This window comes from Columba livia, chromosome 2 (genome assembly GCF_036013475.1).
Source record: "Columba livia isolate bColLiv1 breed racing homer chromosome 2, bColLiv1.pat.W.v2, whole genome shotgun sequence".
In the NCBI taxonomy this organism is placed as follows: Eukaryota; Metazoa; Chordata; class Aves; order Columbiformes; family Columbidae; genus Columba; species Columba livia.
In genome coordinates this window covers 5,293,563-5,321,283 of record NC_088603.1, presented here as the reverse complement: position 1 = coordinate 5,321,283, position 27,721 = coordinate 5,293,563, and the positions used below count along the sequence as shown (strand labels likewise).

General features: G+C 44.1%; 1 protein-coding gene across 2 annotated transcripts in view; it reads left to right on the top strand.

Annotated features, from left to right (window-relative positions):
* Positions 1-27,721, top strand: part of GARS1 (glycyl-tRNA synthetase 1) — a 31,027-nt gene that overhangs the window by 883 nt on the left and 2,423 nt on the right. Inside the window, exons 2-15 of one of the 2 annotated variants that reach the window (XM_065050327.1) lie at positions 2,729-2,830; positions 5,892-5,994; positions 7,097-7,238; positions 8,222-8,310; positions 9,625-9,701; positions 12,016-12,161; positions 13,183-13,332; positions 15,227-15,389; positions 16,085-16,249; positions 18,504-18,612; positions 19,132-19,276; positions 21,724-21,809; positions 24,610-24,719; positions 26,577-26,670. In XM_065050327.1, the coding sequence (XP_064906399.1) occupies positions 2,729-2,830; positions 5,892-5,994; positions 7,097-7,238; positions 8,222-8,310; positions 9,625-9,701; positions 12,016-12,161; positions 13,183-13,332; positions 15,227-15,389; positions 16,085-16,249; positions 18,504-18,612; positions 19,132-19,276; positions 21,724-21,809; positions 24,610-24,719; positions 26,577-26,670 (1,681 nt within the window). Of the gene's footprint in view, positions 1-2,728; positions 2,831-5,891; positions 5,995-7,096; positions 7,239-8,221; positions 8,311-9,624; positions 9,702-12,015; positions 12,162-13,182; positions 13,333-15,226; positions 15,390-16,084; positions 16,250-18,503; positions 18,617-19,131; positions 19,277-21,723; positions 21,810-24,609; positions 24,720-26,576; positions 26,671-27,721 lie in introns of both variants that reach the window. The other variant, XM_065050328.1, reaches the window with a different exon arrangement.

The window sequence follows — 27,721 nt, the reverse complement described above, 5'->3', positions numbered from 1 at the left end:
ATTATTTGTCCAGATACGTAGCTGTCTCCTATTAACTAGGATTGCGTCGCATTCTCTTTCCATCCCCCTCACAAACTAAACTATCATCTTTAGCTTCTCTCTCACCTGAGATGGACTCGATTGTCTTTTTATTTCCTAAGTGGATCTTGGTCTTGGTTCCCTTGCTGTGTGTGTTACTGGCAGCTCATGGAAGTTCCCCTTCATCCCTGTTTTAGCAGCAAAATCTATACGTGTGAGTTCCCCACATGTCTCCTTTAAGTGGCTGAATCCATAGTCTTCTGGTTAGTTGCACACACAGCTACGTGTGTGTCCCATGGCTACGTGTGCGTCCCTGGTATTTGTAGATTTGTACATGTGTTTTCCCATTAAATGAGTAGATTTATGGCCCTCTAATTATACCAGCACCATCCCTTCAATGAGTTTTTATTGTGAATCACTGTGCAGCATAATGCCTTGGCAGGAGAGCTTCTTATAAATAAAATTATGATTTCTAGAGCTAGCCGATTTAATTTTAAAATCCTGTATCTTGGGTGCTGTCGTTTGCCTTCAAAGTATCGATGCCCCCCCCGTCTTTCTGGCTGCCTGTGGGATGGGGACAGGAGTGTGGGGAGCCGAGGAAAGGTTTGTGGGTAAATTTCTGTAGCTGGGACCACGGGTATTGTATTGTACACTTTATAGTAGTAATTCAGTGAGATCTTCTCACAAGAGGAAAGGAAGTAAGGAAAACTGGGGTGGTTGATAACCTTATGATGCAGAGGATGCTGCTGTCTGTCAGCTCGCGGAGAAGCGGTTTAATTAAACCTAAGGGACACGTAACCTATGGAGAGGAGGCTGAGCGGCGTATCTTCCTGCAGCAGTGCCTGATGCAATAAGCTGCCGTGATCCAGGGGTGGATCCCTCTCTGCTTTTCTGCTCCGTGGGACGAAGCTGCAGCAAAATTTGCCACATCGAATCCTGCTGTGCACTCCTCCTCTGGGCTGGGCTCGAGCCTGGAGCTTTAATTAGATTGAGTCCTGTCAGCAGACATAATTATTTGCTTCGGCTGTGTTGGTTTTTTTTCTCCTTGCATATGTCCGAGTACTCTTTTACTTATATATCAGGACAAAGAGTTGCTGTTTGCTGCTTTTAGATGCTCAGCAATGAGCAGGGTGACAGCTCTGTTGAGTCAGCAGCAGCCGCTTTGCTGCTACCTTGATGTTTTGCCGCTGCCGATCCCCTAGTTCAACAAAGGCAATTTGGACTTACTACTTTAAAAGAAAAAAAAGAAGAAAAGATCGGATCCCTCCCTCTGCCACGTTACCCAGGAATGGCAGTTGAAGTCCTCAGCCCCAGAGTGAAACTTTCACGTTTTGATATAATGAGTTAACAGGAAGGAAACACCAGATTTGTTCTGTTCTTGTAGCCTGTGGGGTTAGGGAGCCTGACAGGATTCTTATTTTTCTTTCTTTTGGTTGTGTGTGTGTGTTTTAATGCAGTCTTTTGAGGCTTCTTCCTTTTATTACTATAATTAGCCTCTGAACCTTGTCGTCTCTGAAGCACTTTCAGCTTTTCTCAGCTGATTCCTGAATGGCAATCTCTGCATTCTCTTCTCTTTGGTTTTGCAGTCGCCTGCAATAGTAATGTCAGAAAAGCTCAGAGTTTATGTAAAAGCCGATATTGTGGAAATGTTGTAATCTCTGGATGATTTGTTTTCTTTTTGTTTAATGCAAGATGCATGAGTGCAAGATGCAAGAAAAATGCTGAACTTGGAGCATCCCAATCTTACAACATCCCACTTGAGAAGGCATTGACATCCCTTTGCTTTTTCCTCCTGGGTCAACTCCTTTGTCCTTCTCAGTTATTCAAGACAGACCTTGCTTTTGGTTGGAGAAGAATGGGCACTGAAAGGAAGACTTTTAATTAATTTATCTCCAAGAGCATGGCTGCTGCTGATCACATTCAGCAAACCATGCTGTTGGGTGTTTAGAGGTTGAGCATTTCCCTGGGAAATGCCGCATCCCCATGCGGCAAAGACTTTTCTGGAACCATAACAAGGGGCTGGTGGTTTGACTTGGGTCAAGACCTTGCCGTAAGCCCACTGCAGACTTTGGCAGCTCTTATGTATGTAGGCATTGTTTATTTGCTTGTTTGTTTTTCAAAGATAGTGGAGAAGTTTGAAAACCAAGAAGAGTTATTACAGATCGTGCAGAGCCTTCTTTACTTATACATTAGGCTAAAAACATGTCTTCTGTGACACCTTCTTCTAAAAGTATTTGTACTTTTTGGCCAGTTTTGGACAGATTTGACAGAGAAGGAGTCTAAAGTGGTCACCGGTTTTGAAGGGAAAGGTGAGAAGGAAGAGAAACCTTATTATGGAGAATGCATAAAGGCTTTGTTAGCCATATGACAATCTGCTTAGCTCATCCTCAAAGCCAAATCAGGATTTGGGGACGTCCACTGGGAAGTGGTGCGTACAGGAGTATATTTGCACACTGAGATTTAATAACAGGTCTGGGATTTAACAATAGTGTGGGGGATTGAATTTCTCTAATGATGTCTAGTTCTGTGAACTCTCGAATGCACAAGTGTTTTCTCGCTTCTGCCAATTGCAGCGGCCTCTTGAGACCTGCGGGGAGACAGGACAAAACGCTCCTTTTGGATTGCCAGGGGAGCTGAAAGAGGGAGAGTTCTCATCCATGGCTTTCAAAGACAAAAAATCTATAGCTTGTGTTTTGTCTCCTCCTTCTAGGGAGAACTGGTAAGGAAGCTGAAGGAAGAGAAGGCTCCCCAGGTGGATATAGACAGAGCTGTAGCAGAGCTCAAAGCTCGGAAGAGGGTCCTAGAAGCAAAGGTAAGTCTGGAAATTAAATTTGAGTTCCACGATTTTGTCTGAAAAGCCTTGAAATCTCCACATAATACTTCTTTTATAGTAATGATTTGGGCTAAACAGTTAAAGTAGGGCAGACTGTTTCTGACTAGTGGCAAGTTTCATTCATTATCTGTTACTAATATCTGTTAGCATTAAATCACAATCTGCAAACAAATAAATACGAGTTTAGGTTGCTCATGGTCAAAGCTGAAATTCAATGTATGTCGCTAGTCTTCGTTTACTGTATAGATAGAGTTTCATCTTCAGATTCTTTGTGCAGTGTTTGAACTCCCAAGCTGGTGTGGAATATGTTTCTTTAGAAACCATTTTCTTTGCTACAGTTTAAACAAAGATTCAATTGGCCTATGGTTTTCTTCAGCCTTAAAGAGAGGGATGTATAGAAATTGAGGCCCTTTTTAAATGTAACTGTGCTCGGAAAAGTCTTCATGTAAATGAAACGATGGAACTTCAAGTTTGTTTTGTCTTTAGATCAATAAACACATACAAATACACTTCCTTATCCTGCAAACTTCCCTCCCCTTCCCTCTGCCCTTAGACCAGAACAAAAAGAGACTCCTGAAGCATAAAAACATTCAGGTGTGGGGATTCAGCCAGGAGGTTGCCAGGTTCTTTCAAGTTTGTATTTCAGAGAGAAATGATTGTAGTTGTTCTTTGGTGGTACCCTTAAAAATAAATGAATAATTAAATAAACACACCATGGATTGCAACTAACTTACTGTGAATTGAAACCGTTTGACCCTCTTTGTTGTACAGAATCACGTGAGGCAACAACGCTCTGTCACATCTGCTGTTAACCGCTTGCCTACATTTAACCCAAGTAAAAAGATGACATTTTTACTTGGTATTCAGCATGGAACTGTGCTTTGAAACCATGGCATGAAGCTTGGGTAGATAGCTAGGCCGTCCTGGAACAAATAGTTTCTCAATGTTTCCCCAATTGCTTTTCCCAGCCCTTGGAAGGTGTAGCAAGGCAGGTTTGGAGCCTCAGTGTCCCTGTGTGCTCCACCTTTCCCTTGGAAAAGGGCCGTAGGATGCAGCGTAGAGACGTGCTCGCCGGTTACACAACGTGTGTGGGCAGGAATGACCTTGCAAAAGCAGCATCGGCCCTTGTGCATGCAGCACTCCAACCTCGCCTTTCACAGCGTTTCCACCAATGCATCACGCTCGCAACTTTTGCAGAAGGCAGCAGTGTGAACCCTCGTTACCTTTAGCAGCTGCTGGTACAGCTTTCAAGCCTTGTGATTCCTACTTAAGTGGGCTCTGAATTGGAAGCTTTGAACAAGGGTAGAGCAGCTGAGTGTTTAAAATTCCTTGGCTTTATGTCTTCAAACTGTATCTTAAGTCAGTAGATGATTCTGCTCCTTTGCAGGGTTTTTTTCCCTTTGGAGGCCAACACAGGCACTTTTCTGCCATCTGTTTATCAACATGTGCTGAACAGAAGATGCTGTTTCTTCTGCACCAGTTCATTAACTATTTACTTTAAGTAGAAGGAGAGGAACTCTGCAGAATTCTATACCTACCCCAGTTACTCCTGTGCTGCCGACCATTTCTCCCTGCCAGGGTCTCTGTTGCTCTCCTGTCCATCCCTGGGCAAAAGTCGTCCCTTCTGTTAACGAACTCATTGTGAAATGTGATTCTACCATGTTTCCCTGAAAATAGGACAGGGTCTTATATTAAGCTTTGCTCCGAAAGATGCATTAGGGCTTATTTTCAGGGGATGTCTTATTTTTTCCGCAAACAACAACCTACATTTGTTCTTGAACAAAAAACCAATATTTGTTCAAATATAGTCATGTCATCACACCCTGTCACATCTGTCCTGCTGCATTCTATTGCCAGTTAGTTTTAATTTTTTACGTGTATAGCTACCTGGACACTATTTAAATTGTCTTCTTAATGAACTGTAACTAGGGCTTATTTTTGGAGTAGGGCTTATATTTTGAGCATCTTCAAAAATCCTGAAAAATCATGCTATGGTTTAATTTCAGGGTATGTCTTATTTTTGGGGAAACAGGGTATATTTTTAGGCAGATTGCACCAAATGGGTTCCCTTTCCATGCTTTAAAAATACTGTATTGATGCTTCTTCTCTTTGACTCTTTCTGTCTCTTGTATAAAGTTACTCCTTGGCTTACGCTAATTCATGGGAGAAGCAGAGATACAGTGCTTTGAAAATGAGACCACGTTTATTTGTGCTTATAGATGCTCAAAAAAGAAAGGTTTGGAATTATTGGTCATACAATTCTTTTTCTTACCAAAAGGCTGTTCAAGATTTGTTGGCCATTGAGGAACTGATTGCGTTTATTGAACTTAACTCTGCTTTAATTATCAAACGTCTTTGTTGAAGAAAATATTTCAAGTCTGTTGACTTCACTAATGGTTGCAAAAATTACAGGTTTTCAGATAAAATAGTGATTCTGCTATCAAACATTTTCACAGAATCTAGTCAGGGCATTTAGGCACTCTGTCTAAATTTTGTGTGTTTGGGGCCATATTTGTGAAAGGCTGCATTTTGCAAATAGATATTCTTTGTACAAGTAGCTAAATACACACCTTTGCCACAAGGATTTTTGTAATCTTCATGGTAAAAATTCTTCCATGTGAGGAACACTTTATTGAAAGCTTCACGTATACGAAGAGGTAGATATTTGTAGTCTGAGCTGGTCACTTTAAGCTCTTTTTATAGTCATGAGAGGGTAATAGGTCAGAAGAATTGCTTTAGAAATTGCCATTTCTCTCCACCGATTGTAAAGAAAGCTGAGGATAAGTAGCTCAGACTTAGTGTCCCAAAGTTAGGGCAGATGAGTCCACCTCAAGTGTCTACAATGCTGCACTCAGACAATCACGTTCATCATTGAGCGCTTGAATCTCAGCATGACCATTCCCCTTTGGAAAATGAGCATGTTGGCAGGATACCTTTGCTTCAAAATGGTCTTTACAGACTTTTGACTCATAGTGGAGAGGATTTGTCCTCTTGCCAGAAACGGGAAGTATTAAGTGTTTTCTGTTTGCTTGAATTCCAGGAGCTGGCCTTGCAGCCCAAAGATGACATCGTGGACAGAGTTAAAATGGAAGACACCCTGAAAAGGAGGTTTTTCTACGATCAAGCCTTTTCTATTTATGGAGGTACAGATTTGAAGAAATGTATATTTTAATACCTTTAGGCTAACGTTCTGCTCTTTCTAGCTGTGTGAAATGCTGTACTCTTGCGATGTTATATTAATGCAGTGTAAAGGATTCTTTTTTAAAGTTGGCTTTAAACTATCCTGCTTGAGTCTATAAGCCTTTCAAAAGTTTCCCCCTTCCTAAAGTCTTTGGGAGGGGGCTCAAAATTCATCGTTTGCTTTCTCAATGCGAATGGGCAGACTCGAACGTGCACATTCTGAGCATTACATTATAGAAGGTGGTTTCCTTGCAGAGGGGTGGGGTGTGTTGGTGTTTAGGGGGGGGTGATCAGCTTATTTCCTTGTAACCACTCATCTCTATCCGAGCTTTCCTTGGCAAAATAGCGCTCAAAACTGCTGTGAACTTTAGAACCTGTTAACCTGGCTGAACTTTGTTAGTGAACTTTATTGAACAAGTGAACAAATGTGGCTGTTAAACCTCGTCAGAGAGCTGATTTGGGGCAGCTCAGGACGGGAGGCAGCACAGTGCCTGTATGGTTACTGCTCTTTCACCTGCGATACTAAAATAAATACTCTGAGTTGTTTTATTGACTTTATTTTTCTTTTCATCTTTGTGCCTAAACTAGTGATTGGCAGATATGCTTCATTGCTGACGATAACATATTGCTTTAGCACACGCATTATCTCTTCTATATTCAGATTCCTCCTCCGGATAGATTGTTCCCACAAAACTCTCCTCAAAATATAATCCACTAGTGAAGGGACTGGAGCTTTCATCATTGGTGATTACAGATATTTATCAGTTCCAGCCTGTACTGCTGCTGATACCCCTGTGCATTCTGCAGCTGAGCTGCACTGGTTAGTATAGGGTAATGCCTGTTTAGGTGCTTCATGGAGATTTTACGTAAAAACAGGTCTTTATGTAAAAGCTTTTTACAGTGAGCCACATTCCATGTTCTGTTTAGCACAGGGAAGTTGGTGCTTCATGCTCAGAAAATAACTTCAGACTTAAACCAGCTGATGGAAACACCGAGAATGTGAACAATGCAGGTTCATACATTCTCACACCTACCATGTCTTTTTTTACCTTCTTCTCTTTGCAGGTGTCAGTGGTCTGTATGACTTTGGGCCTGTTGGGTGTGCTCTGAAGAACAACATCATCCAGGCATGGAGACAGCACTTTATTCAGGAAGAGCAAATCCTGGAGATTGACTGTACCATGCTAACACCAGAGCCCGTTCTGAAGTAAATATGGGTCTTTTTCTTTTCCTGCAGCTTGTAATTTCCACTCATAGTTGCTTTTTAAAGTCTTCTGTAAAATTCCCCACAGGGATCTGAAGACTGGGTCGCCCAATTTCATACCCTGTTGCGGTGCAAAATAATTAGATATCAGTGTACAGGTCAGTGTGAGAAGCTGTTGTTCCATAAATCAGGGAGAGCGATAGGACTTGTGTCTGAGAGTCTAATGTCGTATTATCTCCCAGGAGTCCCATTAGGTAAGAAAATGCCATTTAAAAGGTCAAGAAAAACAGAAAAAGGATTAGGTGGCTTGGCTAATTCTGGGACTTCTGGGTCATAGTTTAAGACAGTGGGCCAGGTACTTGACCATCCTTCAGGGATTGGTGATATGCAGGGTGTTAATTGAGCTCTGGATGTGAATGGTGCTTCTGCAGCTCTGGGGATTGAAGACCTGTTTTTATCCCCAGACCAGATAGAGGGACCACCTTCCAGAGCGAGAGCATAGTTCAGACTCTGGACATTTTCAGCTCCACGTATCTCCACTAAGTCTACCAGCTGGTTTGCTAAATATGTCAGGAGCTTTTCCAAAAGAGCCTGAGCTGAGTCAACTGCTTTACTTTGTGTCGGTCACAGTGTAATGGGCAGAAGGTTTCACGAATCACTGCTGTAAAACAGTGGGAATCTTTCCACCTGAACTACTGGTTGCTCCTCACAACTGCATCTATATCTTGCTTTGATCATTATGCCGTTCCTAAAGGCACTAAGTGTCCTCTTAGTGACATGTTTTAGATGTGTCGATACTTTCTCACTGAGCTGTGGGATGGTTCTGCTTAATGTGCATCTGTATTCTGCAGCAAGAGTAAACCTGAAATTTGGGCACACCATTTGAAGGGCTTCTCTTTGATAACGGTGTGTCCACTGGGATCACTCAGTACCTGGGGCTGTCAGTGTCAGCTTTCATGTTCCTATTTTTGTATCGTCTTTTCTAGGACTTCTGGCCATGTAGACAAGTTTGCTGACTTCATGGTGAAAGATGTGAAAAATGGGGAATGTTTTCGTGCTGATCATCTCTTAAAAGGTTTGGTTTTGTTCCAAGGCGAGGTGGGCTTGGGGATTTCTTGCTGTGATACCTTACAAACATGGGAAAATAGTATCTTTCTCAAGGAAGGCCAGTTGGTGTAGCCATTTGTTTGTACTTGTGTTTGTAGTTCATTAATCATACCGTACCATAGATCCCTTAAGTTCTCAGTTCCACCCAAATGTTGTGTTAGTCTCTTAAACGAGGTACAGGATCTCTAGCAAAAACATAGTTGGACTCCTTTTTATAAAATCCTGTGTCATCAGGCCATAAAAGTTTAGTGTGTTGTCTAAACTGAGGAGTCCCTGTACAATGTTCCTGTTCTGTACCGTGTTCTGGTCTTAGTTTTCTTGAATTTCAGTTGCTTTTTGTTCACAACTGATGATGTAAGGGGACAGAGCTGCCTTCCCTGTGTCAAAATCAGTTATATGGCAGCTTCTGACTTCCGTATACCTTAGACCTCAGCTGCCTTTTGGCAATGCTAAACAGACTTGAGGCACTTCTTAGGTTTGCAGAGTCCTCACAATGCTTTCTGGTTATTGATTAAAATTTGTTTAACAAAAACCAGGAAAAAACCACACAAAGGAATCTTAGAAATAAGAAACCTATTTGAAAACTTTGTCATACACAGCTCCATTGTGAAAGGGAACGATTGTTCCGCTCTAGGTTTAGGTAGGTTGTGCTCCCTAATTTTCTAGACTCTTCCATGGATTGTAAGTATGTAGAACAATATATTTGCATTAAAACTGTTTTCATAAGTTAGAATTTTTTGTTTTATTAAAAAAAACCCAAAGGAAGCCCATCTAACCTTTGGACACTGAACAACATCATAGACAGAAGTGTCTTCTGCAGCCCATCACTGGTGAACCTGCTGTCCCTACCCCTAAAAAGTCACATAGCTTTTTTCAAATGAGAGTGGGAAATCTCAGCATCACTGTCTGCATTTGTGTCTTATGGAGGATATTGTGCTTTAAAGTGAAATGCAGTCCAGCCCTGCTGTACCGAGTCAGTACGTGCATTTGGATAAAATCAGCTTTTCTGGCTTGGGGTCAGATGTTGTTTTCAGTTTCCAGTCTTTAAAGAAAATAAGGAGCAAAGGACCTGTTGTTTTCCCTGTGGCACACCAGTACAGCTCATCAGCTGTAGGTCAACATTGCCCTGATGACATGAGTGGAATTACTCTGGATAGACATTATCAGTACAGTTGGTGGACATACGTTCAAGCTGGATGATCCTCCTGATTTGCCTAGTTTTAGATTGGGGTCAGTGTGGTGGCCGCAGTATAAACTCACAACATATTTTTCTTGCTTACAGCTCACCTGCAAAAGCTTATGTCTGACAAAAAGTGCACAGCAGAGAAAAAGGCAGAAATGGAAAATGTTCTAACACAGGTGGGTGCGTTCATAGGGACGTGAATGCTTCACGGCTGTGTGTGTAACACAGGAGCTGCGGTGCACCGAGTCCGGATGCAGTGTCCCTTCTGTGCCTCTAAAGATGCTCGGACGTCTTTATCTCGGAGATAAAGATAGGCTGTTCATGCTCCTAAATACTGAAAACTTATTAACAAATACACTAAACTTGCTAGTTAATCGCATCTTCCGTCTGCTGCTGTTTCGGAGGGTTATTGCTATTTTCTTAGTTTCTTGAATGTTGGGTTGGCAGGGTTAAAGCTCTCTCCTTGCAGCCAGTCTGTTCTGTTCCACTTCACACCCCAGCACAAAGGCTGTTTCTTCTGAATCCCTCCTTTACATTTGTAAATCCCTTGCTGCGGGATTATGGTACAAAGGAACAGAAGCAGACGAGAGGTTTTGTCGGGATTTTCCTGAACCACCTTAGCTCTGAACTGGTACGTTTTCAAGTTGTCTTGGCTTTGAAACACTTGAGATTTGCTCCTCTGTCTCTAGCACCCTGCACAGGTTGTTCCTGTGTTTACTGTGAGAATAGTTGGTGCTCCAGGCTGACATTCCTGAGCAATTGTACAGACATTTGCCTTTATTTTTTTTCTTATTTTGTTTTTATCTTTTTCTCATGACTTCTAGTATAAATGCTTTCAGAGCCATGCATAGAATTAATATTTCCTTCCAGAAAGAACAACTTGTTTTGTTTTTTTTCTCAGTGTATTGCATCACTGGGCAGCTTATATTAGTTTTTCTACACCAGAACACTGAACTTTGACCATCCTTTTGGGGATGGCCAATGGCATCCTGGGGTGTATTAGAAGGGGGGTGGTCAGTAGGTCAGAGAGCTTCTCCTGCCCCTCTACTCTGCCCTGGGGAGACCACACCTGGAATATTGTGTCCAGCTGTGGCCCCTCAGTTCCAGCAGGACAGGGAACTGCTGGAGAGAGTCCAGCGCAGGGCAACAAAGATGCTGAAGGGAGTGGAGCATCTCCCGTGTGAGGAAAGGCTGAGGGAGCTGGGGCTCTGGAGCTGGACAAGAGGAGACTGAGGGGTGACCTCATTAATGTTTGCCGATATATAAAGGGCGAGTGTCAGGAGGATGGAGCCAGGCTCTTCTCGATGACAACCAATGATAAGACAAGGGGTAATGGGTACAAACTGGAACACAAAAGGTTCCACTTAAATTTGAGAAGAAACTTCTTCATGGTGAGGGTGGCAGAGCCTGGCCCAGGCTGCCCAGGGAGGTTGTGGAGTCTCCTTCTCTGCAGACATTCCAACCCGCCTGGACACCTTCCTGTGTAACCTCATCTGGGTGTTCCTGCTCCGGTGGGGGGATTGCACTGGATGAGCTTTCGAGATCCCTTCCAACCCCTGACATTCTGGGATTCTGCAATTCTGTGAATACCTCTGTTAATAAACTCTTTTTATCTTGAGTTTCTCTCTGATGCATGAAGGATCATGACAATTAATGCTAGAAGCAGCTCATCTGATTTTAAACTTGAGTGTCAAATCATTGCTGTACTGTTCAATATAGGTACTTTATGGTACTTAAGTTTAGAAACCACATTTAAATGTACATATGCAAAAGGCTAGTGTGTAAATGCACAAAACAGCTCTAGAAATCGTGGGATTTATGCAGTTAGGTTGCAGTTAGATCTGTGGTTCCTCTACTGCTTGATTCCCAGCTTCCAGAGAAAGGGAATTACCAAATTGTTTTCACAGCAAATAGAAGGACTTCCACCAGAAGCCCTGTGCTGCAGATTTGCTCTATTTAACTAAAATGCAGAACAACTCAAAGAGATCTAATGCGTAGCTTGAATATTTTATTTCGTGCAGCAGAAATACAATACAATGCAGCAGAAAAGAATGCAGACAGCACTGCAGAAATGTTAATTTTCTTCTGCCTCATTACTGTATATTTTTTTCTTTCCCAACACACTGCTCCCCATGTTTTAGCTGGAACTGTTCAAAAGAAGCTACTGGTGGGTGGTGGTGCAGTCCCAGTGACTTTTCTTCTACTTTACACCCACTCTTGTGCTCAGCGTTTGCATTTCTATCTAGACTTCAGACTTTCTGTGGTATGACTGAGCCATGGACCTATATTACTCAAATGACTGTGCGGATGTGCCGTGTGTTCCTTTATCATCGGTTCAAGCTTTAGCTTGCTAGAAAAATTAGGTTAGAAGGGAATATTTTGAACTAGTGATTCAGTGCAGTGGATCATGCTCAGTAAAAGATGAAAAGGACATAATTCTTTCCTGTTATCTTGCCTAGTAATTAAAATAGTTCTGTGTTTTGATATTAGTTGGACAATTATGGCCAGCAAGAACTCGCAGATCTCTTTGTGAACTACAACGTGAAATCACCCATCACTGGTAATGACCTGTCCCCTCCTGTTTCTTTCAACCTGATGTTCAAGACCTCCATTGGGCCTGGAGGAAACATGCCTGGGTAGGTACTAATCTGACTCTGCTTACACTCTCCTTCGTATTCTGCATCACTTGGAATAAAAATGAAGTCCCAAAAGGACTGAAATATGCAATTGCTTCTTGAGTAGCCTTGCAGTCCCAGTCTGCTTTGGCAGCTTAGCACTGTCCAGGTAGGAGAAACAAGGAGCTGTTGCAGAATGGTGAAAATCCTTGAAGCAGCCGAACTGTGTGGATCACAGCTATGCCCTCGCTGGCTGGAGTTGTTTCCATGAAGCCAGTTAACACTGGGTCCCCAGTGGGACTGGATGGTGGCTTCATGGCTACAGGGAACCTGCTTCAGTGTATCTGTTTCAGGATGAAGTTCCTTAGCAGGGTGATCCAGTGGTAGCATCATTTATTAGGTGTTTGTAGTTAGTGTGTGGGAATGTGGGGGCTATTGGCTTGAGCTGGGGTCTCCAAAACTAAAACTGAAACCTTGATTGAAGAGTGGAGAGTGTGATTCTTGCACCCGTTCTGGGATGGGATCGGAGGTGCATGCCTTGCATGTTCTGCAGTGTAGTACTTGAAATTGTGCAGGTGGTGTTCTCTGTGGAAGTTTCAAATTGCTGTAGGGTCCTTACACTAAAGCCACTTGACAGTTTGTGTAATAGCAGAGGTGTAGTCATGGTTTGCTTGCAAAATCCTAATTTGTAAGGAGCCTGGTGCAACTTAGACTTACACAGGAAAGGCAAGGAGGGTACATGCCCTCTGTGATGTAACTGGCCACTGTATTTCATTCAAACATCTCTTTTCATCCAATTCTTGCATCTCAAAAGCAGCCAAGTCACCCAGTTTACTTTTGGGAGGAACTATGGGGTGCTGTCTTTGGGCTGCAGCTGATGTTTGTGTTTATTCCCTCAGCCTATAGCTTCATTATTTTGTGTCTGGAGTTAAAAGACTCCAGAGAAGAAGTACCACCTTTGAATTTTGTATTAACTGTGGTTTGCTTTCTCACTGTTATCCCCACTCTGATTTTTTTTTTCCTCTCCCCTGTCTCCTTTCAGCTATCTGAGGCCAGAAACTGCCCAGGGAATATTCCTCAACTTCAAACGTCTTCTGGAGTTTAACCAAGGCAAACTGCCTTTTGCTGCTGCCCAGATTGGAAATTCCTTCAGAAATGAAATCTCACCCCGCTCCGGCCTTATCAGAGTGAGGTACTGCACATTTCCCCTTGCAACAGGAGGGTATCTGGTAGCAGGCACCACCTCCCTTTTGTTCCAGTGTTTGTACACGATTATTTCACATTAGTGCTTTCTTCCAGAGGATGTCTGATAACATGCCTAGTGAGTCTCAGGGTTCACGGGCAAAGAACTCATTTAATTAAGGTTTTAAGTACAGAATTCTATCTAAGCCTGGCTAATGAGAAGTAGGATCTCTGAAACAGTTTTTGGGTTGCAACAACCTAGATTAAACTCAGTTTAACTAACAAAATTTGGCTTCCATCATCATCTATAGTGATCATATTAAAGGTAGCTGTGTTTTCTACAAGACATGCAGCTTTGCTTGTTTAATAATGTTCACGCAATTAACTTTAAAACCGAAATCTGGAGTCAAAACATGATTGACCCTGCAGCAGTATTTCCTTGTCTGAGTTCTGCAGATTCTACAGTTCTGTAGAGAGGATGTTGGGTGATAACCTGATATGGGCCGTGTGTTTGTGTCCCAAGATCAGGAAAGCAGGAAAACTGCCTGAATTACTCTCCAAGTTTTGTGTCCCAGGATAAAAGTGATTATTGCATTTCATTAAGGATAATAGCTGTATTTTAATTGAACTATTCTGAGCAGAAGTCTCTTCCATCTAATTCGGAACAAGTTCTCCCATGTACGGTCAGTGTGGTTCTGTGCACACAGGCACTATGTGGTGTAAGTGTGGTGCCATGAATGTCACCCAAAGGCAGTGGCGTCATTAGCACTAAGGGAGCTCGTTGGAATTTTCTCAGTTCTCCTGTTGTCTCTTGCACATCCAGAAGCAAGAACTTTCTCATTGAAATGCATTTTCAGTCAAATATAAATCATAAGCTTGTGGCACATTTATTGGAGAATGTGTTATTATGCTATCATTGCAAATTGCATCCTGATGCCTCTGATTTAAAGTTAGTGTTTACCTAGAGCTTTTTTAAAGGTTCTCGATAATAAGTTAATTCAGTGTAAAGTGATCTCAAGCAAGAAGGCTAAGAATCAATATATGAGTCTAGATCTATTAAAGACAAGTTCTTAAAACAGCAGGTACACCATGGCTGAATGTAGCAGTATCGTTGCCTTCAAGAAATTGTGACCTCACCTGGCTATTTTGGGCATCTCTGAGTTGAGGCTACTGAATTATCAGTGGATCAGTCTTTACTGACCCTGTAGGAAATGTATAATTCTAATATGGGCATCACAGCAGTCTGGAAAAACTCCAGAGAACTTGTGGAAGTAATTCCAACAGTGATATTATCCGCTCTGAATCACAGCGCTGATGACCATGGCCTGGACATCTCTAGATGAATTTGTAAAATATTTTATTAGGAATTTGAAGATGAAACTAAATCAAGTGTTGAGACTGGTTCACGTTGCAGTCTATACGTTGTCTTTGGTTTGGGTTTGCTTATGTTTTTAAACTACTGACTTACGAGAGGCTAAAGCATAATCATTTATTAGAATCCTAGAACCAGAGAATGCTTTGGGTTGGAAGGGACCTCCAAAGCTCACCCAGTGCCACCCCTGCCATGAGCAGGGACATCTTCACCAGCTCAGGTTGCTCAGAGCCCCGTCCAGCCTGGCCTGGGATGTCTCCAGGGATGGTTCATCCACCACCTCTCTGGCCAACCTGGGTCAGGCTCTCACCACCCTCAGAGGCAACAATTTCTTCCTCATGTCTACCTTGAATCTCCCCTCTTAGTTTAAAGCCATCACCCCTTGTCCTTTCATAACATGCCCCTCTAAAAAGTCTGATTCCATCCTTGTTACACGCTCCTTGTAAGTACTGAAAGGCTGCAAAATGTATTAGAGGGGCTGTGGTTAATGCATAAAATATTTAATACATGCGGTCACTTGTGTTTCCGTTAGGGAATTCACCATGGCAGAAATTGAGCACTTTGTGGACCCCAGTGAGAAAAATCACCCCAAGTTTCAGAACGTGGCAGATCTCAACATCCTCCTGTACTCTTCCAAGGCCCAGGTCAGCGGGCAGTCGGCGCATCTAATGCGGCTGGGAGATGCTGTTCAACAGGTAACATTGCTCTTGGAAGCACGTGGACTTTGCTCTTCTGTGTGTTGCTCTCAAGCCTAAACTACAAACTGTTGTGTTGGTGCCAGTTGGGATTTGCTTTCGGATTCACGAGTCAGTTCTCTTCAGTGAATCGGTGTGACTGAGATCCGAGTCTGGCCCTTGCAATCAGTAATGAGAGGCTGCAGGTGGTGCTGGGATAGTGGTTACAGGCTGATCTTCACCCTGTGCTAATGGGAGAGGAGCAGAAAGGAATACTAATACCTGCCAAAAGCTCGGGAATTCCCAAAAACTGGGAATCTGATGCTGAACTTCTTTCTGGCCCCGTAAGTGTGTGGCTTGCATGTCAGGATTTCACTACCTGATTCTCCATGCGTGCAAATTGTACATGAGTAGGCTTACCAAAAAAACGCATCAGAACAAGTAGGTGACCTTCAGGAACAGTTAGTGGTGAGTCCTAGAGTAATAATAACTCGCTGTTTTGTTCAGAGAGAGGTGCTGTCAGTGACACTAAGTGAATTTGAAAAGATGTAGTAGTTTTAGGTCAGACATAGTACTTTATCACGTGCAGCTGCAAGAAATTCTCGCTGTAAAGTGTCAGGTTGTCGGCAGAAGTACAGTAAATCACATCTTTGCTTCCTTAGGAATTAATATATATATATATATTCTTTTTTTCTTCCTGCTTTTTCCCTTTGCAGGGTGTGATCAATAACTCCGTTCTCGGTTACTTCATTGGCAGAATCTACCTCTTCCTTACAAAGGTCGGTGTATCCCCAGAGAAGCTGCGCTTCCGACAGCATATGGAGAATGAGATGGCTCATTATGCCTGTGACTGCTGGGATGCGGAGTCCAAAACATCATATGTGAGTGGCAAAGCGAAACAGCAAGGGGCACTCCCTGTCAGATCTGTTGATAGTGCAGGAAAGGGCTCAGTTTTATGTCTTGGTTATGTGTCTTATGGCTGTGAGTGTTTTGTCCAGTCCCACATTGGTATGAACACACTTCCTACAGTTGAAATATTCTGAATCCAGGACTAAGGGGACAGGTCACCTCCCTGCAGTGGGCTTACAAAGAGTTTATGAAACTCTTCGTGCTTGTTTGTAGCTCCTTTGGTGGAACCTGAAGTTGTCCGTGGACTTTTCGCTGGTTGATTTTCATGTGGAATAAAAGGGAACCAGGTTCTGGTGCTTTCAAAAGGCCTGTAACAGCAGTGGGAAGAATTTGTTTTGCTCGAGACATTATTCCAGGGCAGATTTCTTCTTGCTAGAACGCTTGCTCTTCCTTTCCTGCTCCAAGCTGTGAGAAATGAGTTCACTCCTACCAGTTCAGACAGCTGGTGCTGGAAGGAAAATTTCCCATGGATTTTTTATCTTCCTGCTGACTCACTAAGAGTTTTTCAGGTCAGGCCTTGTTGGGCGCTTTGTTTTTCTCTTATATTGTTGGCTGGATTTTGAAAAATATGTCTTTTTTTTCAGGTAAACCAGCAGTAGGTAGTTAGAGGCCAGGCTTTTAGACTCAGTTTAGATACTCTTGGAGAGCTTTCAGCTTCTTCAGTAAGTCTCAGCCAAGTACATCGGTTGGAATGATAGTTTCAAAAGAAATGTCTTGGAAGGTGTAGTAATTAGACATTGCAGTGGCCCTTAATACGGGTAGGTCCCATCCCCAGTCCAAACCAGTTTGATAGCCAAACTGGTAGCATGCTCAGCCCAAAGGTGTCCACACAGGGAAGGGTCAAGGCCTTCAGATTGTTCAGACAACCTTACTCATGGGCAGGGAGAACTTTCTACAACCTGGGGGTGGGAAGGTTGTGTGTGGTTGGTGGGTTTTGTCTGTTGTTTTTGGGTTTTTTTGTTTCTTTTAAGGACCCGAAACAGGCTTATCACTAATGATGATTCATTACAATGAGTTAGAACAATAGCAGCCAGGAGAATTCCGCCAAACTTAAGATGAGAAAAATTTCTTCCACCTGGGTTGAGCAATTTGTCTTCATATAGAAAAACCCTATAGAAATGACTGAAGGAGTAGCTTCCTTTGGGTGTAGATAGCTGAATTCTGTACATTCACAAGTTTTCCTCCTAGCTAGCCCAAAACAGGCTGGACATGTATGGGTCACACCAGGAAAATAAGATGAATAAATTTTGCAAGCCTTGTTGTGGTCAGGACAACACTCAGAGCAGTGTGTCCAACAGCCAGACCCAGAGGTACAAACAGCAGTTCCAAGGACATGACAAAACCACCTTGCGAGCTACACTCATGCTTTGTTTTGTCATTTAACTCTGACCAAAAACGTTTATACCAACTTGCAGCACTCAGTCATAAGAATTTAACTGCTCTGAATAGCTTGAAACCCATTCTGTAATGTTAATATGTAAACCTGTATTTTGTGAGAAGCAGCTATAGTACTCTAATGGTCTAATTTGTTGGAAAATTGCCCAAGATGTTCTGCAACACCGTGATTTTTCCAGCATGGGGTTTCTTCTGCTCACATACCTTTGCTGACGTCCTGCTGTGTCACTGCAGACTGGAAAAGCGCGCAGCATCCGCCTGTGTGTCCACGCTGATGCGACACAGTGAATGGAAAGCAGCTGATGAGCCTTTTCTTACATGAGATTCCCCTTTAGAAAATCCATGCGGTGGTTGTATTTGCTGCAAGCGTTTGAAAGCTTCATCAGTTCCGCAGGTGTGAATGGTGGTTTAAGCTCCACGCCACACGTGCTGAAGTGTTGACAGAAGTGCTCCCCTTGCGTGTGATCTGTGTCTGACCAGCTTCTAAGCTGCGCTTTTGTCCAGTGTTGTGGCTGGTTGCCTGCTGTCTGTTCCATACTTGCGGAGCAGTAAATGCCCATAGGCGCCTATAGCATGTGAGCGATGCCCCGAGCTGCCAAACCGTGTGGAAAACCTGGCACTGGTCAGATAACTGATCGTTTCCTCTGGAAACAAATGGAATCATTCAAATGAAGGAGCAACTAGTGAGCGAGGGATGCTTATTGCAACAGAGCTAATTATGTAGAAAAAACAGTCATGGGAGCAGGGAGGGCTTAAGGGTGAATAAACATATTTGATGGTTAAGTGGGCAAAAGAGCGAGTTGGTGAAAGCTTCCACTTTTGTTTTTTCAGGGTTGGATTGAGATCGTTGGCTGTGCTGATCGGTCCTGCTATGACCTCTCCTGCCATGCCCGCGCCACCAAAGTTCCTCTTATAGCTGAGAAGCCTCTCAAAGAACCTATATCCTTTCAAAACAAACCGGATTCTCTCCAAGTGAAAAGCGATTTGACAGCGAGACGTCTTGGAGAACTGTGCAGCTCTACGGGATGTTTCAAAAAGATGGGCCCAGTTTGAAACTCTTACCAGTTGAAATTTGGTCCAGCTTCTTGAAACACCCTAAATTGAATTTACATCTGTAAATTCAGTGGGGAAACCTGGAGCTGTGGATCAGCATGACTGAGAAGTAACCTGCAAAGAACTGAGTATGTGGGTGGCTTTACTCAGGTGGGCAAAGGGGATTTACTATTGTGTTTGTGTTTTTTCTAGCTGAATGCTGGCCGCTGTTTTGGCTGTGAAGCATGGATAAATATGAACGTTGTATTATTTCAGAATTTATTATTATTCCTTTCTCTCTTGGAGGGAAGTTTCTTAATTCAGTAGCAAAGGAGATTTCTTTGTGTTGTGTAGTAAGTAGTTTTGACATAGCAGAAGAACCAGGCCCTGTGTTCTGTCGTCTCAGGCTCCTTAACTGCCTCGTACAGAACAGTCAACATCGTTCAGTTCGAGGCAAATAAGGGAGCCATTGGCAAAGCTTATAAGAAGGACGCGAAGGTGGTGATGGAATACCTGTCCATGTGTGACGAGTGCTACATCACTGAGATGGAGCAGCTGCTCAATGAGAAAGGGTGAGCGTATGTTCTCTGACACCTCTGATGAGGGTTCCCAAAGTGCTGCTGGATTAATTAGAGCCACCTGAAACCATCTTCCTCGTGCGGGTGGGCTGAGGGGATTGTCTGAAATGTTTTAGTGCTGTCCCTTCCACCAAGTCATTGCTGATCGTCCATCAATATATCTCTTGACATATGCACGTAAATGTGTAATCATGGTATAAAAATATTTGTTTATCTATATGGGAATGAGATGTTGGCTTTGGTAGAATCATCCCATACGAGACACACTTCTATGAACTGGGAAATGTTTGCAGCTTCCCTACTCTGGTTTGAGAGTTGACCAGGACTGGCCTATATTATTCAATATATTCATCAACGATTTGGACGAGGGAATAGAGTGTACTATCAGCAGGTTTTCTGATGACACGAAGCTGGGAGGAGTGGTGACACTGGAAGCTGTGCTGCCATCAGAGACCTGGACAGGCTGAGAGTTGGGCAGGGGAAAATTTAATTAAATATAACAAGCACAAATGTGGAGTCTTGAATCTGGGCAGGAACAACCCCAGGTTCCAGTATAAGTTGGGGAATGGCCTATTAGAGAGCAGCGTAGGGGAAAGGGACCTGGGGGTCCTGGGGACAGCAGGATGACCATGAGCCAGCACTGGGCTCTTGTGGCCAGGAAGGCCAATGGTACCTGGGGTGGATTAGAAGGGGGTGGTCAGTAGGTCAGAGAGGTTCTCCTGCCCCTCTGCTCTGCCCTGGGGAGACCACACCTGGAATATTGTGTCCAGTTGTGGCCCCTCAGTTCCAGCAGGACAGGGAACTGCTGGAGAGAGTCCAGCGCAGGGCAACAAAGATGCTGAAGGGAGTGGAGCATCTCCCGTGTGAGGAAAGGCTGAGGGAGCTGGGGCTCTGGAGCTGGACAAGAGGAGACTGAGGGGTGACCTCATTCATGTTTACAAATATATAAAGGGTGAGTGTCAGGAGGATGGAGCCAGGCTCTTCTCGGTGACAACCAAATGATAGGACAAGGGGTAATGGGTACAAACTGGAACACAAGAGGTTCAACTTAAATTTGAGAAGAAACTTCTTCTCAGTGAGGGTGGCAGAGCCTGGTCCAGGCTGCCCAGGGAGGTTGTGGAGTCTCCTTCTGTGCAGACATTCCAACCCGCCTGGACACCTTCCTGTGTAACCTCATCTGGGTGTTCCTGCTCCATGGGGGGATTGCACTGGATGAGCTTTTGAGGTCCTTTCCAAGCCCTGACATTCTGGGATTCTGTGGCAGATAGTTTGGAACTTAATTTTAAAACTAATAAAGTAATTCTGTGAGCGATGGAACAAAATAGTTAAATGAGAAGCAAAACTTGTGTGAGTATCCTCCAGTGTTTAGTGATGTGCTCTAGAACCCGTTACATTCTTTGATTTATTTGGGCAGCGTTCGTATGTTTTTCTTCGAGCCGTCTGCCTATATTCCTAACACATGCAGGGACTAAAAATGTAAGAGGTCTCTACAGTTGCCAAATTTGGCTGAAAGAAGCCAACAGCTGTGTGTGTTATGAGAAGGCTAATGGTGCAATAATAAATATAAACTTGATTTCCTTCTTGAAATGGTACGAGGAGTAGGATCAGTGAATACATTCCAGAATGGTAACATTTATATCTTTTCTGTTTGTTTCATTTTTTTTTCCCTTGAGCTAAGATTTATTTCTTTTACATTTCTATGAATGTGGAAATGTAGGAAAAACAGCAGCACTCAAAATGGGAAGAGAAACTGCAGAATATGGTGATGTCTACACACATCAAAACCAGAAGAAAGTGAGCTTAGTTCATCCAGAATCCCACTGAAATGATTCAATAGATGAGTTTTAAGCAGTATCCTGGGTTTCAATTGATAGTGGAGCGCAAATCATGACTGTTGTCTAAGCTCAGCATCCAGTTGTAGTTAGAAGTTGCAAGTCAGCAAGAAGCAAGAGAAAATAGTTAGAAGATTGTAATGTCAAAAGCTTTAGAAATAAGCAATAAAATAACTGCTCTATCCTCCACTTTGCGTGGTATCTGTGAAAATGCACGGTACCTTCTGACACAGCTCAGTTCTCCTGACAGTCCCATCGATGAGATACACTAAAATTTAAATAGGGAGGCACAAAAAATGGGCACTTGCTGCAGAGTGTGTATGTGCTTCATCCTGAGATTCTTCCATTTCCTAGTTGAGTTTGCTTCAGGCCGTTAACCACAAGTAAGTTCACTGTGTTTATGAAGGTGGTTGCTTTTAATGTAGATACGGTGATTTTATTTTGAACCTAAATTTCTTTTAGTGGGTGTGCCACATGTTTCTCTCATCCCTGGGATTTGAACTGGCTTCTGTTGTTCCACTCTTAAAGTCAACCAAGTGATGCATTGAAGAAAATATAACTTATTTATTTATTGCTGTAGCTTTTAAGTGACTTCTTTTTCTTTTGCAGGGAATTTACTGTGGAAACTGAAGGGAAAACTTTTAAATTAACAAAGGACATGGTTACTGTGAAGAGATTTCAGAAAACATTACATGGTAAATTTGTATCTTTGTTGTTTGATCATCAAAAATAAGAGGCAGATCAGGACACACTTTGAATGTGAACTTTATTAGTTGTGTTGTCTTGTTAGTATTGTACAGTGGCACAGAAAAAATGCCAAATTTCCGTGAAATTTGACAGTTTAAGACAGTTGGAAAACTTTCACACAGCAGTGGGATTGCAGTGACCATTGATGCAGGCCTGTCTGCCCACTTCAACCAGCTCTGTGCAGTAACCAATTTAATAGACTTTGGGTGGCGTGTTAAATTCGTGCTGCTTCAGTCACATATTAGTGGATTCATAAGGTCCCACGTGGTGCTAAGAAGCAGCTGCTGCAGTGATGGAGGAGCTGGGGAAGGTGCAGCAGCTTTGGGAATTTCGATCTTCAGTCCCAGTGCGGTGCAGCAGATGGGCTGTGGCGTTTTGTTGGCAGGGCTGTGGGCAGAGCTCTGTGCTCAGAGCTCCTGTTCTCACTTCACCGTGTGGAGTCAAGTCTTCCAGCACCTGCCAGCTCTCCATGCTGCTGTGCTGACAGCGCTCTTTAAGCTGACAAGTCCTCTCATTTCCTCTGGTAGTTGATAATCACATCAGCTTTGGTCAGTGACTGAACCTCTGCAGAGGTTTTATCCTGGTGTGGGAAGTGGAGCCACAAAGATGATGAAGGGAGTGGAGCATCTCCCGTGTGAGGAAAGGCTGAGGGAGCTGGGGCTCTGGAGCTTGGAGAGGGGAGATTGAGGGGTGACCTCATTAATAGTTATAAATATGTAAAGGGTGAGTGTCACGAGGATGGAGCCAGGCTCTTCTCAGTGACAACCATTGATAGGACAAGGGGTAATGGGTTCAAACTGGAACACAGGAGGTTCCACTTAAATTTGAGAAGAAACTTCTTCTCAGTAAGGGTAACAGAACACTGGACCAGGCTGCCCAGGGAGGTTGTGGAGTCTCCTTCTGTGCAGACATTCCAACCCACCTGGACACCTTCCTGTGTAACCTCATCTGGGTGTTCCTGCTCCATGGGGGGATTGGACTGGATGAGCTTTCCAGGTCCCTTCCAATCCCTGACATTCTGGGATTCTGTGAAGTGGAGCCTGTAGGTAACTTCCCAAAATGTATGGATGTAGTTCCTCAAAGAAGACTGGGGACAGGCTTTTTAGCAGGGCCTGTGATTATAGTTCAAGGGGTGGTGGTTTAAACTAAAGGAGGGGAGATTCAGGCCACACATTTTTACACTGAGGGTGGCGAAACACTGTCCCAAGCTGCCCAGAGAGGTGGTGGATGCCCCATCCCTGGAGACATCCCAGGCCAGGCTGGACGGGGCTCTGAGCAACCTGAGCTGGTGAAGATGTCCCTGCTCATGGCAGGGGTGGCACTGGATGAGCTTTGGAGGTTCCTTCCAACCCAAATTGTTCTATGATTCTAAGTCTTTCCAGCCAGCTCTGTAAGCTCATCACCCAAGGTCATTTGATGAATCTTTGACAGAGCTGCAGACTGAGGTAGATTTTTCCCAGGTTGATACTGTAACTAGTGGTTCATCCTGTCCTAGGTCAGAAACATGATAAATTCTTCTAGGAAGGAGTAGAGCAACTTGTACCATGTGCAGAATATATTTGTTCTTGCAGCTGCTGAGCCTTTGGGATGTGCAGGTGTCTTTCAGTCAGCACGTTCTGCTGCTGTACCAGGCTTTGGTTCCTCACAACTTCAGGGAAGGAATCAGAGTTGTAACTGTTGGTGATTGTAGTGTAGCAAGTAGAACCCATGTTGCTGATTTTCCTTTAAATTTGTACATTTGGCATTTTAGCTGCTGTCTGCAAGCGGGATGCAAAGCTTATGGTTTCCCTTCTCTTGGCTTGAAAACTGGTTAGTCAATGCACAAATAAAATACAACCATCCTTTTGGAAGGTGAGGTCCCACCCCAGGTTAGGTGCTGAACTGAGGAGAATTGGCTCTTCAGGCACATGGAGCAGGAGAGCTGGATGCTACCCTTGATTTTTAAAAGCAGCTGATGTCGACTGAGCTCCTTTCATAGAGAGGAGAGAAGGAGGAAAAAGCCTCTTTGACAGACACGTGGCAAGAACTGAAGAGAACGAGGGGTGTATAGTAACGTAGCACATCACGTTTTCTGACAATTAGTGCGAACACTAACTAGTTGATCCTCGTCTTTCCCACTTTTGCGGGAGGATGGAGAATAGGGTTGCGGCAGGATTGAAGCAGCTGAGCAGCTCAAGAGTATGGAGGAAGTTTTGGCTGGAGTTGGAGTTGGATCTGGAGCTCTGTGCTTCTCTGCTCAGACTGCTGGGTACTGAGTTTGTGTCTGTACATTAAACCGAAGTGGGCCAGGGATCGAGCGTTACCCTGCCGTCATCTGGGATGTTTAATTGTTAGCACAATTCTGGTTTATGCCAAGTAGCAGCCTCTCAGATAACGCCTGCACATAGTCTGTGGCTTGATGTGGAGCAAGGACTGTTCCCAGCCAACAGTTTAGGTGAGACCTCGCTGTTGCCAAGTGGAAGAGGTTTTATCTGTGTGGATGCAAATTGTGCTGTGCTGTTTGCTCTCAGGGGCAGAGAAGGGGCCCTGACTTGTTATTTACAGCCTAAATACGTCCTGTACATGGACTACATCCAAGTCTGTCCTTCAGGTATTTATATTTAGAGCAGAAATGTTTAACCTTTTATTTCCACGTGCTCAGCTACATGGAATCAGAACTTGTGAATAGAAAGGCAGCTTCAGTAAACACATCTTTTTTCTGTGTGTGAATTCTTTTTTAATGGTGACATGGGTTCTTTTGTGTTCCAGTGGAAGAAATCATCCCAAATGTAATCGAACCCTCGTTTGGTATCGGGAGGATCATGTACACTGTGTTTGAACACACATTCCAAATCCGGGAAGGAGACGAGCAGAGAACGGTGAGCTTTTCTGCAGCTGGACCTCGGCTTAGAACCAGCTGCAAGCATTTACCTTTCCCTAATATACAGGGGAAGGACCAAAATAAGACTGCACAATACACAGTAGAGCTGGGAAAACCCAGGTGGGTTGTTGAATTGCTGTTTTTGCCAGCGTACGTGTCACTTACACATACGCACTGAGAGCATTCTGTGATTCTGCGTGTGTATGAGGCTCTCGCTGTATTACTGGCAAGGGGGTGAGAAATTCCTCCTTCTGGATTCGTATTTGGCAGTGGCCCATTGCTCAGAGAAAGGCGTCTCTTCAGTGTTTTATTTCTGCTCTCTTTGCTGCTTTTCCTGGAATCATAGCTCTGTGCAGCAAGATGGACAATAGACCAACTGTTTCCTCAGTTCCCCGTGAAATTAAATCTTCTCTGATTCATGGCACCCCTAAAATCTTGGTCTGAAACGTTGCTGTAGCAGGAGACAGAGGGAAGTAAGTGTGTGTTACATACAGAGCACCAGCCTGTTCCAGCCAGTGCCCAAACTGTGATGCTCCACACCATTGCATGGAAGCTGCCTGTAAACTTGATCCTGGTTCCTGCTCATTGATTTTTTGGCTGCTGGACAGTGTTTATAGAAAACAAAGTAACAGCGCTCCTTAGCATCTGTGGTTGCCGCAGGATGTGATACAGTTATGAGTGGGGGGAACAGGAATTCAGAGTTAAGACATAGTTGCCTTTCAGTCACAAACTGCTCATGAAGTCTAAAACTTTGGGGGAATGGGGAAAGGGCGTAGGGGAAAGGGACCTGGGGGTCCTGGGGACAGCAGGATGACCATGAGCCAGCACTGGGCCCTTGTGGCCAGGAAGGCCAATGGTACCTGGGGTGGATTAGAAGGGGGTGGTCAGTAGGTCAGAGAGGTTCTCCTGCCCCTCTACTCTGCCCTGGGGAGACCACACCTGGAATATTGTGTCCAGCTGTGGCCCCTCAGTTCCAGCAGGACAGGGAACTGCTGGAGAGAGTCCAGCGCAGGGCAACAAAGATGCTGAAGGGAGTGGAGCATCTCCCGTGTGAGGAAAGGCTGAGGGAGCTGGGGCTCTGGAGCTGGACAAGAGGAGACTGAGGGGTGACCTCATTAATGTTCACAGACATATAAAGGGTGAGTGTCAGGAGGATGGAGCCAGGCTCTTCTCAGTGACAACCAATGATAGGACAAGGGGCAACGGGTATAAACTGGAACACAGAAGGTTCCATTTAAATTTGAGAAGAAACATCATCATGGTGAGGGTGCCAGAGCCTGGCCCAGGCTGCCCAGGGGGGTTGTGGAGTCTCCTTCTGTGCAGACATTCAAACCCACCTGGACACCTTCCTGTGTAACCTCATCTGGGTGTTCCTGCTCCATGGGGGATTGCACTGGATGAGCTTTCAAGGTCCCTTCCAATCTCTGACATTCTGTGATTCTGTGATTCTCTTCTTTCTACTACATCACTTCTATACCCTAACCGGCCTTGCTGATTGCCTGGAAATATTGTTTTTTTCCCCTTTTGGAACACTTTTCTTTTCTGAGGGTGTCTCTGGAGGGTTCTGAAAACCTTTGAGCTGCACACACTCCATGTGCGTGCAGAGTCTCTGTGGGAATCAAACAGGGAGTGAGATGATTGTGAGAACTCTTCCCTTTAGACTGTGCCTAATACTGAATCTTCTGGAAAAACCCCTCTACCCTTTTTTTCTGTAATTCAGATGAGGTTCTTTTTCATCAGGAAGGGCTCTGGTAGACCTCTTTTGGTGGGAGGTTATATGTGGCTGGCAGGAGGGAAGAATCTGGCCTAACCATTAAACTTGTATTTATTTGTGTTCTTTTATTTTTTCCCTTAGTATTTCAGCTTCCCAGCTGTTGTGGCACCGTTCAAGTGCTCCGTCCTTCCGCTAAGCCAGAATCAGGAATTCATGCCTTTTGTCAAGGAATTGTGTAAGTGTATTAAGTACTGGGCGTCCGATGGGGATCTGCACTGGGACGAAAGGTTTCTTCCTCGGTGCTATAGGGAGAAAATAGCATTAGGATCACCTGGCTCTCGTGTGCAGAGACAGAGCCGTCAAACCAAAACAGCTGAGTTGGTTGGTATCAGGCAGCTTTGGGTACCTATCAAGCTCTTCAGTGTAGCCTCAAAAAAACAACTCCCTGTCCTTCCTAGCGCTGGTTTAGGGACAGACCTGCTGGGAAGCAGCTCTGCAGAGAAAGGATTGAGAGTTCTGTTTGACAACAGGTTGACCATGAGCCAGTGATGTGCCCTTGTAGCCAAGAAAGCCAACGGTATCCTTGGGTGCATTAAGTAGAGTGTGACCAGCAGGTCGAGGGAGGTTGTTCCTCCCCCTCTGCTCTGCCCTGGTGAGGCCACATCTGGAGTTCTGTGGCCAGTTCTGGGCTCCCCAGTTTACGAAAGACAAGGAATTACTGGAGAGAGACCAGCAGAGGCTACAAAGATGCTGAGGGGTCTGGAGCATCTTTCTTATGACGAAGAGACTGAGAGAGCTGGAGCTATTCAGCCTGGAGAAGAGAAGCTGAGAGGGGATCTCACCAATGTTTATAAATATCTCAGGGTGGGTGTCAAGAGGATGGACCAGACTCTGTTCAGTGGTGCCCAATGACAGGATGAGGGGCAACGGGCACAGACTGAAACACAGGAGGTTCCATCTGAATATGAGGAGAAACTTCTTTCCTGTGAGGTGCCAGAGCCTGGCCCAGGCTGTCCAGAGAGGCTGTGGAGTCTCCTTCTCTGGAGACATTCAAACCCACCTGGACACCTTCCTGTGTGATCTGCTCTGGTGACCCTGCTTGAGCAGGTGGGTTGGACTGGATGATCTCCAGAGGTCCCTTCCCACCCCAGCTAGTCTGTGATTCTTTAAAAGATGTTTGTTTTTTTTCCTTGTGTCAAAAAGAAATCTTTCCCACTGCTTGGGAGAAGCTGCCAGAAGCAGTGCTTCATTTACTGTTTGTTTTTAATTAAATTATTTTCTTGGCT